Raw genomic sequence first — 17,423 nt, forward strand, 5'->3', positions numbered from 1 at the left:
AAATGTCTTATTTTATCTTATATCGTATAATCTTATATTCCAAACTTTTCTCTGATATGAATGCATAAGAAGACAGGCACTTTGTGTGTGTGTGTGTGTGTATGAGTGCGTGTGTATGTATGAGTGCATGTGTGTGTGCGTGACAAACCCTGTGGTTAAAGTAAAAGCCCATGTTGGTAAAGTAAAAGCCTTTCAATTCCTCAACGTTTTCACATTTTAGTCGCACTCCCGTGTAAAGTGCAGTGAGCATTTTGCAGTGAAAGAAAAATTCACTTATTTGCCAGGACCTGCGACATTGACCTAATATCACATCATTCGTTATGCAATACGTCAACCAAGCATGTGAGAAGATGGATTACTTAAAATGGATTAACATCCTGGTCCACAGCTGACCACTTAAAAATTGGGCTTCCAGGGACACCCTGAATACAATGCCATTTAACTTGCAGGGCAAGGGCATACACGCACTTATACAGGTGATTTAAAGGCATAAATCTGCCTACAGTATACGGATCAGAATACCCAGAGGAAAACCTACAAAGCAGGAGGAAAACATGCACACTCCATGCACACAGACAGGGGGCAACATTCGAATCCCTGGAGGTGCAAGGCGACAGTTTGTCAGTACCTTGGGTACCTTGAGCTATCAAAAAATGGTAATTGAATTAGGGATCTGAGCAGAATGACGGTGCCGAAATTAATGCCAGCAATCTTCCATTGTGCTGTTTTCCATCGCTATGACAACAATGACACAACAACAACAACACCAGGCTAAGTCATGCATCATTATGATGCATCAGAGTAACACCTCCCTATTCTTCCAAAGAAACTTGCTCAACAAATGCTCACTTTCTGCAATGAGGGATTTTTGGTAAGCTTCCTGAACATTAGTGAAAACCGAGTCCAACCATAAGGAATGCACAGGGGCAAGAAATGAAGTGAATGTATTAGTGTGTATGCTTTCACCTAGCACTCATAGAGCATGCAATTCTGCTGTAAAGCCCCACATCTGATTACATTCCACAGAAGATTGCAGCACTATCTGATCTGCCACACACTTTGATGGAAACATACTGTACATGCATAATGACTGCAGCAAGGAAGTGGGACAGGATTCCAGGATCCCAAGATAAATCAGCAAAGAACAGTACATGAACAGGCTATAAAGGAGAGTCTCTTATTCCTTACATCAGCATAAAGGGAAGTTTGTTTTGTTGGACTGGTCAACACAGCTTAGGTGGATATGTAAATAATGTTTCCTGCCCCTCTGATTCTGCATTGCAGAGATGGTGGGAGGTGCACCGTGTCGTCATTTTGCCCATGACTCTCAAGGCTATCTGGTATCAACTTCATGCCACGTCACAGGAGCTCCAGTTTCGCCTCGCAAGAAAAGCCAGGAGTCATGATATTCCATCGAGTGACATGAAGTCTAAAGTCTTTTATTCAATGGTTATCTGGGCACACAGGAGCACATTTCTGCTCTTATCTCCGGCCAATACAGTGTGCATTGTGTTAGCGGACGTTCTCCAACGTTAGTGTTTGCAGAAGACAAGGTCATGGAGGGAGGGCAGACTGGGTTTCCATACAATAGAGGCTTATGAGCTGTTTGTTTTGTCTCCTTAAAGGCCGTGGTACTGTAGCATGCCAGCCAAATAGAATTATTCAAATGCATTTCATTATTATTGAGCACTTATTAACATACTATGAAAGAAAGAACAAACATTAACAGGACGACACGATGGTCTTAGTTCATCATCCACTAAAAATAAAAATAAAAATGGGCACTTTACTAAGAAAAAAAATCCATACACTTCAACATTTCAGGCATTTTTATCAGAGTAACGTTTGTGTCACTTAGGCTGTCACAAATCCATAATATACAATACGTAGTGTACAGTATAGAACAGTATTTGAGTTAGACATAAACAAATAAACCGTGAAATCACATGAAGGAAGTACATTGTGCATTTTCTGTACTTTGTTTTTAGATTAAAAATTCTAAAACTTTATATTTAAACTACGAATAATGAAGTCCTTTTCCTATAATTAACAACAAGGGACATTTTGAGAAAAATGCTTAGTAGTTGAGAGAACTGACAGCTATATATTATGAGACAAACTAAAAACTAGTCTCTAACCACTACAGGAACTTCCTCAGAGTTAAGAAAACACATTTTAATTCTTCTTTAACAAATAATGTTCACATGTCCTATTGTGATTTAATTCTTTTTTATGCAGAGTCTACTCTGTAATTTTTTTTCTGGCCTGATTGTCTATGGTTTATCTCCTTCCTCCCAGAGAGAAATTACAGACTTAATTTGCTACTGTTTTGTGATGAACTCTGCAGTGGTATGTGATTCTGCAGACAGACAGAGGCCAGCTCAGCTCTTATCACTGATGCTCACCATACTTAGTTCCCTAGCGTGCATATTCATATTAATATGAAACACTTTCCAAATCATGACAGATAGCTTTTGGAGAGTTTTGGTATGGGATGTACTCATATGAAACTTGTGTTGGTTTGTACAATGGGAGCCCATTAGTAGGATAATGTGTTAAGATCACATGGCTTTCAGGTTTCATGGCTAAATTTGACCAGCCTAGTGGCCAATCTTTTTTAATTGCACATTCCACCAATAAGAGTGTGAAGGTATAATTATTAAAGTAATAGCACAGTTTTGCTTAAAATATTGAAATGCACACAACATTATGGGTGACAAAAGAGGTCAAACTGTTGGTGCGCGTCTTGCTGGCGCGTTTGTGACCGAGACAGCAAGTCTTTGTGATGTATCAAGAGCCACGGTATCCAGGGTAATGTCAGCATACCACCAAGAAGGATGAACCACATCAAACAGGAGTAACTGTGCACGCAACAGGAAGCTGTCTGAAAGGGATGTGTGGATGCTGGCCGGGATTGTATCCAAAAAACATAAAACCACAGCTGCCCAACTCACTGCAGAATTAAATGTGCACCTCATCTCTCCTGTTTCCACCAAAACTGTTCATTGGGAGCTCTACAGAAAATCTTTGGCTGTGGACAATGTGAAACGTGTATTGTTCTCTGATGAGTCCACCTTCACTGTCTTTCCCACACCCAGGAGAGTTACAGTGTGGAGAAGCCCCAAAGAAGCGTACAGTACCACTCAGACTGTTGCATGCCCAGCATGGGGGTGGATCAGTGAAGGTTTGGGCTGCAATATCATGGCATTCCCTAGGCCCAATACTTGTGCTAGATGAGTGCAGCACTGACAAGGACTACCAAACCATTCTGGAGGACCATGTGCACCCAATGATTCAAACATTGTGTCCTGAAGGTGGTGCCGGGTATCAGAATGATAATGCACCAATGCATACAGGAAGACTGGTGATAGAGTGATTTGATGAACATGAAGTGAAGACGAATTGATGCTATATTGGCTGCAAAAGGAGGCCCTACACCATAATAATGAATTATTATGGTCTAAAACCAGGTGTTTCAGTTTCATTGTCCAACCCCTGTATGTTCACATAAAACCTTTTATATTCCTGCTACAGCTGCAATTAAAATCACATGTGACCCAGCATGTGAACAAAAACATCTGGGGGAAAAAAACAACAACTACCCCATAGGAGCTCACTCATCCCACGTTAATTTAATTGCTGTCTGAATGCAGAGGGTTTGATCACTGTGGAGATGTCTCATCCGGAGACACTACACTCCACTATAGACAGAGATACCACTGTATACTCAGATGTACTTGCAGCACTTATTTAACAGGACTAATTCATTTTGGATTAAATACATCACTTGTAAGATTTTTTAAATCCAAAACCAAAAGGCAGCAAAAGCATGAATGAAAATCACAGCTGCTAAATGTGCAGCTGTATTTTCACTTACGACATAACACAGCGTCCTCTTCCCCCGTCGCCTCACTCACTGATTAAGGGCTGTTGATCAGTCAGCACAGTAGTAAGGATACTCACACCCACATCCACATATTGCTTTGCTACATTATCTCATCTATTATCACTGTCTTTGGTGTATATTTACACATTTTCAAGTAATACAGGTTACAGTATTAATATTTCTTCAAACAAACAAACTTGTATGTCTAACTTTATCATCTTTATCATCTGGTGCAATATTCATTTCCTTATTGGTCCATAACATACGTACACTAAGCCCACTATTTCTGACATTTCTTTCCTTTTTAACTGTTGCCAGATCTTTAGATGATCTCATTTTCAAAACACTTTTTTGCCTTTTGCACAAGAACTTCGTCCACATTTCACATGTTTAGCATATTTAAAGACTGCTTTTCCTTCAAATTTTTCTTAATTTTTTAAAGAAAACATTTACATTCGAGTGTTTAGTAAGTAGGATTCAAAATGCAGAACAGAACGCTATTTTTCTTATAGCGAAGGGCAGAGGGCACCTACGCAGCAGAGGTTATTGTGATTAGCGTAAGTTGTTTACACCATACTATAAGATACAGTATAGCAGTACAAACAGAAATGGTATTACTCCCAGATCTTAACAGGACCTCACTAAGATTACTGCTTTATTAAAGGCAGATAAACACTCAAACATATTCCTGTTTAGAATTTAATGTTGTTCCAATTTACTCAACATTCTCCAATCCATATTTCTCAATTCACTTTTATGTGAAAGTTATTAGGAAAAAAATAATCAGCTTATATGTACAATACACCTTATACACCAATAAGTCATAACATTGTGACCATTTATCTTATATTAAGCAGGTCCCACTTTTGCTGCCAAATCAGCCATGCCCAGTCAAATCATGGTAACCACAAGACCTCTGAATGTGTGCTGTGGTGTCTGGCACCAAGCCATCAGCAGTAGATCCTTTAAGTCCTGTAAGTTGTGAAGTGGGGCCTCCAAGGATTGGACATTTTTTCCCAGTAGATCCTTCAGATGTTTGACTGGATTGTGACTGGATTTGGATGCCAAGTCTCATAGACAACAGCCCCATACACAACAATCTGAGATGTACTGTGTGTACTGATACTCACAGTCAATCTATTAGAACCAGTATTACCTTTTTCAGCAATTTAAGCTACATTGTAGCTCTTCTATTGGATCAGATTAAGGGTGCAGCTTACATTGGATCAGACTATACTGCCCATGTGTATGAGTGAGCACATGACCCTGTCCCCGGTTCACCAGTTTTCCTTCCTTCACTTTTGGTATGACCTTACGACCAAAGCCTGGGAACAGCCCACAAGACCCGCAGGTTTGGAATTACTGCAGGAAAAACTCTGACTCAGTCATCTGACCATCACAATTTGGCCCTTTTTAAAATCACTCGAATCTTTACGCATTAAATTCAGGGTCAATATGTTCACCTGTTGCCTAATATGGCCTACCCAATTCCAGGTGCCAATGTTAAGTAATAATCAATGTTATTCACTTCACCTGGCTGGTCAGAGTGTGTATATATATATATATATATATATACATATACACACACACACACACACACACACACACACACACACACACACACACACACACACGTATTCTACATTAATGTAATATGCGTCTATGCACAAAGTTTTTAGCAATATATCACAGCGATGCTGCCTTGAGTCATGAGAGCAACAGAAATCAGAAAGAGTAGAGGTTTTATATCCCCAAACATCCTGTGCCTTATACACAAGTATTAACAAAAAGAAAATCAATTATAGTAAACTCAAAAACCTTTTTTAAACATAATATAAATTACAGTTTTATATTAGTGACAAACAGCAGAAGATATCAAAGGCTCATGTACAGGTCATACATAAGTCTGGGTTTTTAGAAGACTCTCGAGTGAATCCCAGTTTATAATACTTTAAGACAACCACAGATGACTTGCAACACACCAACCTATTACAAAGGAGCGGACTGTTGCCATGTTCGAAACTAAACAATCTCCACAGATTTAGGAGTTTAAGAGGAAAGACCTGGATCTGATCTCTGGAGACAGAATGATGACAGATTTCTGCCCATCTCAGTAACTCTGGGCTCTCATGAAGATCCATTAGCTAATTTATACAAAAGAGGACAACTAGGATCTCCGCCAAAGAAACCTCGTCATGTTGGTTAAGTGAACATTTTGGCTTTTGTGTTTTTCCAAGCATGGCAGCCCTTATGCAATAGGGAATGAAGAAGGTGCAGTCATTTTGGATCAGATAAAACAATTGTAATATGTGCCATCTGCTATTATGTCAGTGTTGGCACAGTCTCAGACATATTCAGCCACATTAACATTGTCAGTTGCAACCTGTACAGAAGGGAACCCACATTAACTAAACAACCTTACCACTCAAACTAATTAAAATAGCACCATAATTTAGGAGCAAAACATTTGCAAAAACAAGCACTGAATCCAAATGGATGGTGATATTTCCTGATTATAATACCCTACAGCACTGTTCTTTCATGTAGTCTGATGCAAGCGCCTGGGAGAAATGCTCCTTTGAGTAAACCTAGAACTCAACTTGAGGAAAATGTTAAACTTTTACAGAAAAGCGTTCTAATGTACATACTGTAGGGTGAGTACTTCAAGTTATATGTTGCATATTACTGGTAAACCTCATAATGTACTACTCAATAGCAAATCTGGTCGTAGACAATAGCAGACCTGCACTACTTAGTAAAAGTCACAGCATAAGATGAATTTTACAAATCACACATGACCCACAGTTTGCTCCTTATGACCTGCATACCAAGCCCACATCCTCTCTGTAAATCCTTCTCCTATTACACAACTCAAACAAATACAGGTGCTTTAAAATGTACACAAATAAATCGCCATGCTTCTTTCCCTGCACTGACACTAAACCTGCATGCTCTAGCATATTGTCTGTAAACAAAGTTTACTCAAGTAAAATTAAAAGGAAAGCCTATATGATATGATAAGCCTGTACTACTTTACAAACAATAAAATTTGGATCAAAGGGGTGTGTCAGTATGGTGGTGTCATGTTTTTTTTTTTTTTTTTTATATATTTTTAAGTATGATTAACCAGTTTTAATATGGGACACCGATAATCAATTTTCATCTATTTTTCAATTACAATGTCTAGCTTTACATTAAATCTTTTGAGGTTTAGGTCACTAAATAGATGGCCTCAAGCAAACCTGGAGGTCCAGTATGACATCATCTCATGCATCCAGTATGACATCATCTCTTGATGCTAACCTTCCATTTAGTATTTGGCATGCTGTACAGTGTACTGTGTGAAATGCTTTCACAATGGAATGGAAACAATCTGCTTATCAGCATTATCCTGTGGCTGAGAGCTGGGACACACCCACACGTCCCTTAAGATACAGCTTGTCCGACACTCACCTAATTCTCTCGACACTGGCGATACTGCAGCGTTCTCCCCGATTTTACCCACAGCTTCAAAGTACATCTTTCCAGCTAGGGTCATGGCTATAACAGAGTAAACACACATACCATCAATTAAACATGCACAGACAGACAGACATAAAGAAATACAACCCGAACTGTACTTAATTGCTTTATGTCTTAAACAATTGAAGTATCATATTCTAAAATGGTATACAAATGAATAAAAACCATAGGGGATGTAAATGTCTGTACTCAACTAGATGTTATCAAGAAACACTACAAGGTATTATTAAAATCCTGAATTTATAATTAAGCTAAACTATAAATACACCAATGACATTCAATACTAAAAATTCAGCGGAGAGTTGGGCTTACCCATGACAGCTTTCTCGTAGCTCTTTCCAAGGTTGATAAGGTTCTTCAGCCCCGGGTTAAACTGTTCCATAACATTCTGAAGAAAACATTGCAAATAAGCACTTGGCAATAGTAAATGTGTGAAGTCTAAGCCTGATGTAATCAGTAGCATCTGGTTAATGCCTTTTAAATTGGGTTTTTAACGCCAGTTAATTTGTTTATGACCAAAATACAACCAGGCATACAAAACATAAAAGACGTGATGTCATCAACCCACTGTAAGCTATGATAAAAAATTGTGAACCCAAGAATAAAGTGACTAACAAGTATGTTTAGAATTAAACACTGCAAGGAGTCATGGTGTAAGAACACAATGACATTTGCAAGCCTTAATGGTTGATAATTTTTAATTGGAATACAACTAGACTTTTATAATATTTCTTTTTTTAATTATGCTTCTTTTGTCTAATTTTTCATTTTGCAAAAGCAGACCCTAGTCTGACTTTTTATAAAAGCACATGCAAAAGCAGTTCCTCTAAAACTGTAAGTTACGGCAAGTACAGATTCAGCTCTCGATTTTCCCACTAACTATACAGCTCTCAGTTTACTAAGGCATATTTCTAACTTAAGACTTAAACTAATTTCTTCAAGTTTAAAAGAAAAAATGTACACACAGCATTCAAAAACTGGCAGTACATAAAAAGATGGTAATCATGAATAATTGCTTGTGCATGTCTGCAGTAATGTTACACACTGGTCAGAGAGTTCTCAAGCAGCTAAGTAAATTTATGAAATATAAATGACAATACTTGTTGGGAATTGCATGAATATGCAGCAAAACACATAGTTTCACATATTACATTACAATACGACAATTTCATACTATATTAGAATATTACAATATTCTCAAGCTTATAAATCCATAACTGAGTTTGTAGAGAATTAGCTAAAGTAGAATTATTCATAACTTAATCAACCAGTGAACAGCGCATAAACAATGCTCATACTGTACTGTACTTGACCAGAGAACACCTACATATATAAAGGTTTTAACCAAGTCCAATAAATAAAAAAAAAAAAGAGTGAAAGCTCATCCACATGAACATCTAAAAGGAGCCAAATACAAGTACTTTAAAATGTACACAAATGCATCACCATGCTTCCTCCCCTACAGTGACACTAAACCTACATGCTCTAGCATATTGTTTGTAAACAATGATCAAATCCTCAAGTAAAATTAAATGGAAAGCCTGTATGATATAATAAGTATGTACTACTTTAAAAAACAGTCAAATTTGGATCAAAGGGTATGGTGGTGTCATGACTTTAAAAAAAAATTTAAAGTAGGGAAAGTAAGAGTAATTAAGCAATTTATAAATAGCCAATAAGTACTGCACACCAATAGAACATTTTCTTAAAAATTTTTATACACATACATTTTATGGCTCAGGTATAAAATATGCTTGTGGTACAAAATGTCAAATCTCTATTTCTCAAAGCTCTATACAGAGGTTAAAGAAATCGCAAGAATACTATAAGACTTGATAGCCTAATTTAATATTGCGAATGAAAAGGTTTTGCATTATCTTTGGTTATTTTTCTAATGTACCCTGAGGATGTGATCTATTTTATTTGTCCAGGACTGGGCAGAAGCTATACGGATTTGGCTGATTTTAGCCCCAAACCAGTCGCATCTGATTTACTGTTTAAAAAAATTCGAATTTAAGCTCAATCAGTTGTATTTTTGAAGTGCAGTTTAAGCAGGGATCTGTGCCTGATCAATCACTCAAACCGCCAACGATCTGGCTCCCGAACGATTGGATTGATTTCTGGCATGTCAGAAATTTGGGTTGACTGTCTTGCAGTGTGAGCAGGTCCATGAGCTGATTTTCCCTGGTTTTTGTACAGAGTAAAACTGGTAAGATTCATTCTTTTATGTTTTTATAAGCTTCAGATATCCTGTTGTATAAAATTTCACCTTACTGAGTAAAACAGGAAATGTCCATGAACCACCCTGTTAGGGGCTCTATTAAATGCACAGTGTGCAAACTCATTGCGCCTGGTTGCACAAACGTGCAGCGTGATCAGAAAGTTTGCAAGTGCATTCAGTGTGTCAAGGCTGATTGAAACATGGTGTAAGCTAAAACGATGTACACAATTAAAACTAAATATATGGTACAGTGCATACCGGGCGGCAAACAACATTATACTAATGAACTCTAAATGTGCATATAAATGGAAAAATAAACAGTTATTTATATAAGAGAACTTAATCTTCCGTCCACATCGAGTTAAAGGGAATAAAAATTCAGCATTTAAACCAGCATGTGGTTTCTAACTACGTATTCATGTAAGCGGCCCTATAATTGCTGTCAACACCCTACCAGGTATCAACCTACTTCGTGGAAATAGAGTAAGTTACACAGCTGTCTGAGAATGGCTATGACGTACTCATGGGCAGGGTGTGGAAGCAAGACCTTGTAAAATTGTCACCTCCCCCTAAGAAAACATTTTTAAGTTTGTGCCAGCAGTAAGGTCAGGGCGATGGCAGACGGAAACAGGAGTTGATATTTCGGTCCTGCTTGTTTGTATGCTGATAAGACGGGAGACATTTCTTTTCAGCGTTTGTATGCTGAGTAGATAGCAAGCTTGTATAGCATTCACTCTATATAAATATGCTGTTTCCCTTCTAGCTGTAGTTCCATAATTATACATTTTTTGTTCAGTTTTCCTCAGCAGATCATTAACTGGATTGTCAAAAACAACAGGATAGGTAAAAATCTAATTCAGTACAGGGAAAAACCAAAATAAGGGTATGTCTGAAGAAAAGCTTACTGCTGACAGCACAATATCCATCATTTTTCCAGAATAGTTGTATTTCCTTATATATAAGACCTAAAGTTCATGTGTTTCCTGACTTTCCAGAACGGATTTATATTTAGCCTATAGCAAGCTCTTATTTTGACCACAACATACTCCAAAACCTTTCTGTAATTTCCATTCCCGTTTTAGATCGGGGACTAAAGTTCCTTTAAAAATCTGTATCCAGACTTTCCAAAACTGTGGATAGATGACTTTGGAAACTTAGTTTGTTCAGTGTTGCTTTGATAACAGACAATCCATAATGTTTCTGAAATGTTTTTTGATTTAAATGATTTATAGTTTATTTATAATTATTTTGGAGTTTGTAGTATGTAAATTTTATGTAGCCAGACTTTTCACAACTATGAAAGGATGAGCTCAGAGGCTTAGTAGACTTGAGACTTCACTTTGACTCTTATTCAATATTACTGAGATGTTCATTTCCATACTTTATAGAACTGGGAAAGAACAAATGAGGTACATTTAGACAATGAGTCTTATTTTAGCAGTAGAATAACTAATTTACATAACTTTTACGCTTGCACCTATAATGTTTCCAGACTTGGAAATGTCGATATGTGGACATACAAATACAGATCTACAGTATCTATCTATATATGTGTACACACACACACACCTATATATATATATATATATATAGTATATAGTATATATATATATATATATATATATATATATATATATATAGATAGATAGATAGATAGATAGATTGATCTGTATCACACACGTATAAAGTATTTAGATAGATAGATAGATAGATAGATCTATATCTGTATTTCCATTTTAAGTCACTAATAAGTTTTATACTAAACTCGCTGACCACTGGCCAGTTATTACACATTTTATTTTCTGACTTGAATACAACTAGATATTTATAATCATGTTTTGAAAGTTATATTCCTTTTGTCTTGCAACAGCAGATAATAGTGGGTATTTAATAAATGCACATGCAAAAGCAGTTTCTGTAAGATTCTAAGTTACTGCAAGTACAGATTTAGCTATATTCAGATATACACACACAAATGCATACATACATACATAAATATACCGTATATGATTTCCATTTCTGAAAAGTCTGGGAACTTTATATAAAAAAATTAGACATTCTACTGCCAAAGTAAGACTCATAATCTAAAGGTACTTTTCTTTCCCAGTTCTGGATAGTGTGGAAAGCAGGCTTTTGTGGTCAAAGTGTATAATTGGTCTGTCCACGTGCATCTGGCATACCGGGCGACGGATACTCCCCAACCTGGAAATACATCCGTCATGTCTTTGGCAGCTACTTAATGGGTTGGGTTATCAGCTTGACGCTTGAACGTCATTCATACACACTATGAGCAATTAGTTAGGCTAATCTTCATGTCTTTGGACTGTGGGAGGAAACAGGTGTACTTGGAGGAAACCCACCAAAAATGGCGAGAACATGCAAACTCCAGGCGGGAATCGAACCATGACGCTTTAGGTGCGAGGCCATAGTGATAACCACTAAGCCGTATACACGTGGGCCAAAAAAAAAAAAGTTTACACACTACAACGTGAAAAATATATGCCCCTCACATGAAGTTTGCAACATTTTTAGAGGAATCATAATACTACATAAGATTTTTTTAAGGGTATACTGTTGAAGTGTATATTGTATATACAGTATATAACTTGAAATGTCTCCCCAGACAGGTATTTTGTAGTTTTGTTGTAACTGATTTTCATGGTGTGAAATATCCAGGTGAGCTTTGACCCTTATGTCATTCCTTCTTGCTTATTGCATATTAAGGTGTGCCACACTTAAAGCCATGGTTAATCATAGCTCTGAGCAAAGTACTAAAGTACGACACAAGGGCAGATACCCAACAAATGTTTAACTTACATTCCTTCTGTGTTCTAAAAAAGGGATTTTATGATTACCTCCAAAATCACTCCAATGTCCTGTAATTCCACAACGACCTACATATGCTCGGTAAGAGGCCAGTAAATGCATAAATGAGATTGAGTGCTCAGGATATAATATTCCTCCACACTACCTGTAAGATTAACCAGTGAGGAGAGGAGAGGAGACTCCGCGCGCGCTTACCTTGTACGTGCTCTCAGTCAGTTTATTCACCTCGTCAGGGTCTCGCGACATGTTTGGCTTCTTCGGGACTTCGCGCGTGCAACAACCACAAAATTTTTTACAAACTTTTCTAACCTAGTATTGAAACGACGCCCCAAAACAAACAAACAAAATAAAACCTCGGTTACAGACTGGTGCTCATATCTAGTCGATTTCCCACATACCACACTCTTATGAAAAGAAAAAACACACACACACACGACGAACAAGGAGAAACGGCCGGGCGTTTTCGGTTCACTTTCAAAGCCGTGCTGTCAAACTCGAGCATGTGTGAGTGAGGAGGGGGAGGAGGAGGAGCAGCAGGGGGGTGGAGTCAACATAGGTAAGGCTAGGTAGAGCGTCCTGACGTCAGGCTGAGTTTGGGATCGGCGCGTGTTAGACTCGACAGTGAAGAAAGCAAGCCCTCTGGTGGTGGACAGCCGCACTGCAAGTACTGCTCTGAGTAGTAACGCCTGGTGATAGATAGATAGATAGATAGATATCTGGCTGTCAAGTAATCCGTATATATAGTGTTTCTATGTACATGTGCATGATGGTCGTAAATACAGGCAGAAATGTAACTGTACATACTGTAAGGTCAAATCAAATGTAAAATTCCAATTAAAATTTTATTAGTCACATACACAGTCATACACAATACAATATGCAGTGAAATGCTTATATGACCGCTCATGACCGTTGAAATTTAAATTATCAGTAGAAATAGAAATAAATTAGGAAATAGAAATAAATAATTAAGTGTATAGACCTTCTTTCTAAAATATAGAAAAACTGCAGATATGAAGAACAGAATATAAAATATAAAATATGGGATATAAAAATATATTTTTTAAAAACCTAGCTGAACTAAATATACACAGTAATGACTGTAAAAATATGCAAAATGGAAAATGTGCCAAAGTGTGCACAGTGAAATGGATATAAATGTCCAGAAAGTATGCAGAAATGAAATGACTAGAAGAATGCAAAGTGAAATGAAGTATAAATGTCTATAAATGTCTATAAATGTCCAGGGTGAGTGCAAATGTGCAAATGTGCATGAGTGTACAAATGTATAGTTTCCATAAATGGACTATAATTTTCAGGTGTAAGAAATGTCCAAAAATGTCCATGAAGTGCAGTGTGCAAAAGGATGCTTTTAGTCCTGTGTGATGCTTTGGTTGAGAGACCTTATCGCCTGCGGGAAGAAGCTTCTCCTTAGTCTCTCTGTGTTGGCCTTCAGGGAGAGAATCGCTTTCCTGGCCGCAACAGAGAAAACAGTCCGTTGTTGGGGTGGCTGAAGTTCCTCACCATTTTTCTGACCTTGGTCCAGCACCCTTTGCTGTAGATTAAGTGCAGGTCAGGGAGCTCGTCTGTCCTGCACAGTGCTGTTCCCGAATCAGGTCATGATGTCTGCATCTTCAGTCTGAAGTCTGAAGTCAGTGCTGGTGCCCTGAAGGTGCACCAGCAAGTTGAAAAAGTAATAGAATAATTTTAGTTGTGAGAGTTACCATTTAATATGTGTATTATACCATATATAACACATTATTTTGGTTTAGTTTAGTTAGTCTTTTAGCTGCCCCCGTTGAAGGACTTGACGCAGAGGACCAGCCAATCTGTACACAACTTTGGCACAGGTTTTATGCTGGTTTCACGTCCCTTATATTTTATCTTGGACTGGCACTGCATCTACCACTGAGCCCCAATGCCCAAATATAACACATTATTTTGGTACTTTTGTGTTTTTTGGTCTGTCCACATACCATTTGGCACATCAGGCAACAGATTCTTCCCACCCTAAAGATATATACCTTTTTTCTGTGGCAGTTACTCTGGTACTCTGGTTTTTTACTGTGGTCAGGTTGCCAGCTTGATGCCCAATTGTCATTCACACACACACACATACACACACACACACACACACACACACACTATGAGAAATTTAGCAACGCCAATTAGCCTAGCCTGCATATCTTTGGACTGCGATAGGAAATTGAATTACCTAAAAGAAACCCACCAACCACAGGGAGAACATGCATACTTATGCACACAGACCCCAGGTGAGAATCGAACCCTAAGCTAACCACTAAGACACCCTGGCAGCATAACGACGAATACTCCCCACCCTGGAGATATTATATCTGCACTCAAAATATCTGTACTTACTTTGGACAAACCTTATGTTACTTAAATAGTTTAAAAAATATTAGCTATTAAACAAACAAACAAAAAAAAAATGTTGGCCAGTAGCACTTAACTTACCCATTAGGTTGAGCATGGGGATGGGGTATGTGGGGTGCGATATCATGTGCCACACCTTACAGTTCTTAAACAACTTTGTGTACACATTGTAAAGCAATGTTTCATTCTTCTAAGATAACAACAAATGCTTTGCCACATTTTAGCAAACACATTACAGCTATTTCATACATTATAAGTTGCAGGCCTAAATAGGGTCTCCTATGTTTACAGTTCTAATTCTCATGTTCCCCTCTTTGTACCATGCAGATATGTAGAACAATATTGTCTTTTTTCTTGTCTGTATTGCAATAGCATTGTCTGTCAATAAATTACAGTGAAACAGTGAAAGCATATAGTAAATACGAATCCTGTCTAATCTCTTACAGTACAATCTCCCATAGTACTTTTAAACTGCTACAGTGGTGTGAAAAACTATTTGCCCCCTTCCTGATTTCTTATTCTTTTGCATGTTTGTCACACTTAAATGTTTTTGCTCATCAAAAAACATTAACTATTAGTCAAAGATAACATAATTGAACACAAAATGCAGTTTTTAAAAGAAGGTTTACTTTATTAAGGGAGAAAAAAAACTCCAAATCTACATGGCCCTGTGTGAAAAAGTGATTGCCCCCCTTGTTAAAAAATAACTTAACTGTGGTTTATCACACCTGAGTTCAATTTCTGTAGTCACCCCCAGGCCTGATTACTGCCACACCTATTTTAATCAAGAAATCACTTAAATAGGAGCTACCTGACACAGAGAAGTAGACCAAAAGCACCTCAAAAGCTAGACATCATGCCAAGATCCAAAGAAATTCAGGAACAAATGAGAACAAAAGTAATTGAGATCTATCAGTCTGGTAAAGGTTATAAAGCCATTTCTAAAGCTTTGGGACTCCAGCGAACCACAGTTAGAGGCATTATCCACAAATGGCAAAAACATGGAACAGTGGTGAACCTTCCCAGGAGTGGCCGGCAGACCAAAATTACCCCAAGAGCGCAGAGACAACTCATCCGAGAGGCCAAAAAAAGACCCCAGGACAACATCTAAAGAACTGCAGGCCTCACTTGCCTCAATTAAGGTCAGTGTTCACGACTCCACCATAAGAAGGAGACTGGGCAAAAACGGCCTGCATGGCAGATTTCCAAGGCGCAAACCACTTTTAAGCAAAAAGAACATTAAGGCTCGTCTCAATTTTGCTAAAAAACATCTCAATGATTGCCAAGACTTTTGGGAAAATACCTTGTGGACCGACGAGACAAAAGTTGAACTTTTTGGAAGGTGCGTGTCCTGTTACATCTGGCGTAAAAGTAACACAGCATTTCAGAAAAAGAACATCATACCAACAGTAAAATATGGTGGTGGTGGTACTGGGGTTGTTTTGCTGCTTCAGGACCTGGAAGGCTTGCTGTGATAGAGGGAACCATGAATTCTACTGAAAAATTCTGAAGAAGAATGTCCGGCCATCTGTTCGTCAACTCAAGCTGAAGCGATCTTGGGTGCTGCAGCAGGACAATGACCCAAAACACACCAGCAAATCCACCTCTGAATGGCTGAAGAAAAACAAAATGAAGACTTTGGAGTGGCCTAGTCAAAGTCCTGACATGAATCCTATTGAGATGTTGTGGCATGACCTTAAAAAGGCAGTTCATGCTAGAAAACCCTCAAATAAAGCTGAATTACAACAATTCTGCAAAGATGAGTGGGCCAAAATTCCTCCAGAGCGCTGTAAAAGACTCGTTGCAAGTTATCACAAACGCTTGATTGCAGTTATTGCTGCTAACGGTGGCCCAACCAGTTATTAGGTTCAGGGGCAATTACTTTTTCACACAGGGCCATGTAGGTTTGGAGTTTTTTTTTCTCCCTAAATAATAAAAACCATCATTTAAAAACTGCATTTTGTGTTCAATTATGTTATCTTTGACTAATAGTTAACGGTTTTTGATGAGCAGAAACATTTAAATGTGACAAACATGCAAAAGAACAAGAAATCAGGAAGGGGGCAAATAGTTTTTCACACCACTCTATATGTACTATATTGCATATTATTTATGCATTTTAATTATTGTCAGGAAGACCGTACACTGTTATATTGAATGGATGGCTAAGCGTTTTGACTATCTTGCTTGTATGAGAAATAAACTAAGGAATTTGGGTCAAAATATGAGCTTTTGTATGTTGTTAATTATGTGGTGCTGTTTGTATGAAATGCTCCAAAGATACTGAGAAAAAGTGTAAGTAAAGGACAAAATTCTTAATGAAAGGCCAACAATTATTCCCTATTGCTGTTCCACTACTGTAAGAGGATGAAATAGTTATTTTTTTCCTTTTGGGTTGAGAATGTAATGTTTTACTTACCAAGCATAATGGACACTCAAACTCTCTGCAAGAACTTTTCCTCTCCTATATCCTCTCCAATCCAGTAAAACTGACTACTAAAATATCCCCTGCTAAAGATGTTGTTAATGCATATTTATTGCTAGATCTTCTTCGACTATCATATCATTTATAAG

General features: G+C 37.8%; 1 protein-coding gene across 2 annotated transcripts in view; it reads right to left on the bottom strand.

Moving 5' to 3' along the window:
• Positions 1-12,947, bottom strand: part of baiap2l1b (BAR/IMD domain containing adaptor protein 2 like 1b) — a 45,340-nt gene extending 32,393 nt beyond the window's left edge. For both annotated transcript variants that reach the window (XM_053514019.1, XM_053514018.1), the window contains exons 1-3: positions 12,651-12,947; positions 7,721-7,796; positions 7,340-7,426 (exon numbers count right to left, since the gene is read on the bottom strand). In XM_053514019.1, coding sequence (XP_053369994.1) covers positions 7,340-7,426; positions 7,721-7,796; positions 12,651-12,701 — 214 coding nt within the window. In that variant the 5' untranslated portion in view covers positions 12,702-12,947. The remainder of the gene's footprint in view (positions 1-7,339; positions 7,427-7,720; positions 7,797-12,650) is intronic.
• Between the last annotated feature and the right edge of the window lie 4,476 nt (positions 12,948-17,423).

Source organism: Clarias gariepinus, chromosome 16 (assembly GCF_024256425.1).
Source record: "Clarias gariepinus isolate MV-2021 ecotype Netherlands chromosome 16, CGAR_prim_01v2, whole genome shotgun sequence".
NCBI classification, from domain to species: domain Eukaryota; kingdom Metazoa; phylum Chordata; class Actinopteri; order Siluriformes; family Clariidae; genus Clarias; species Clarias gariepinus.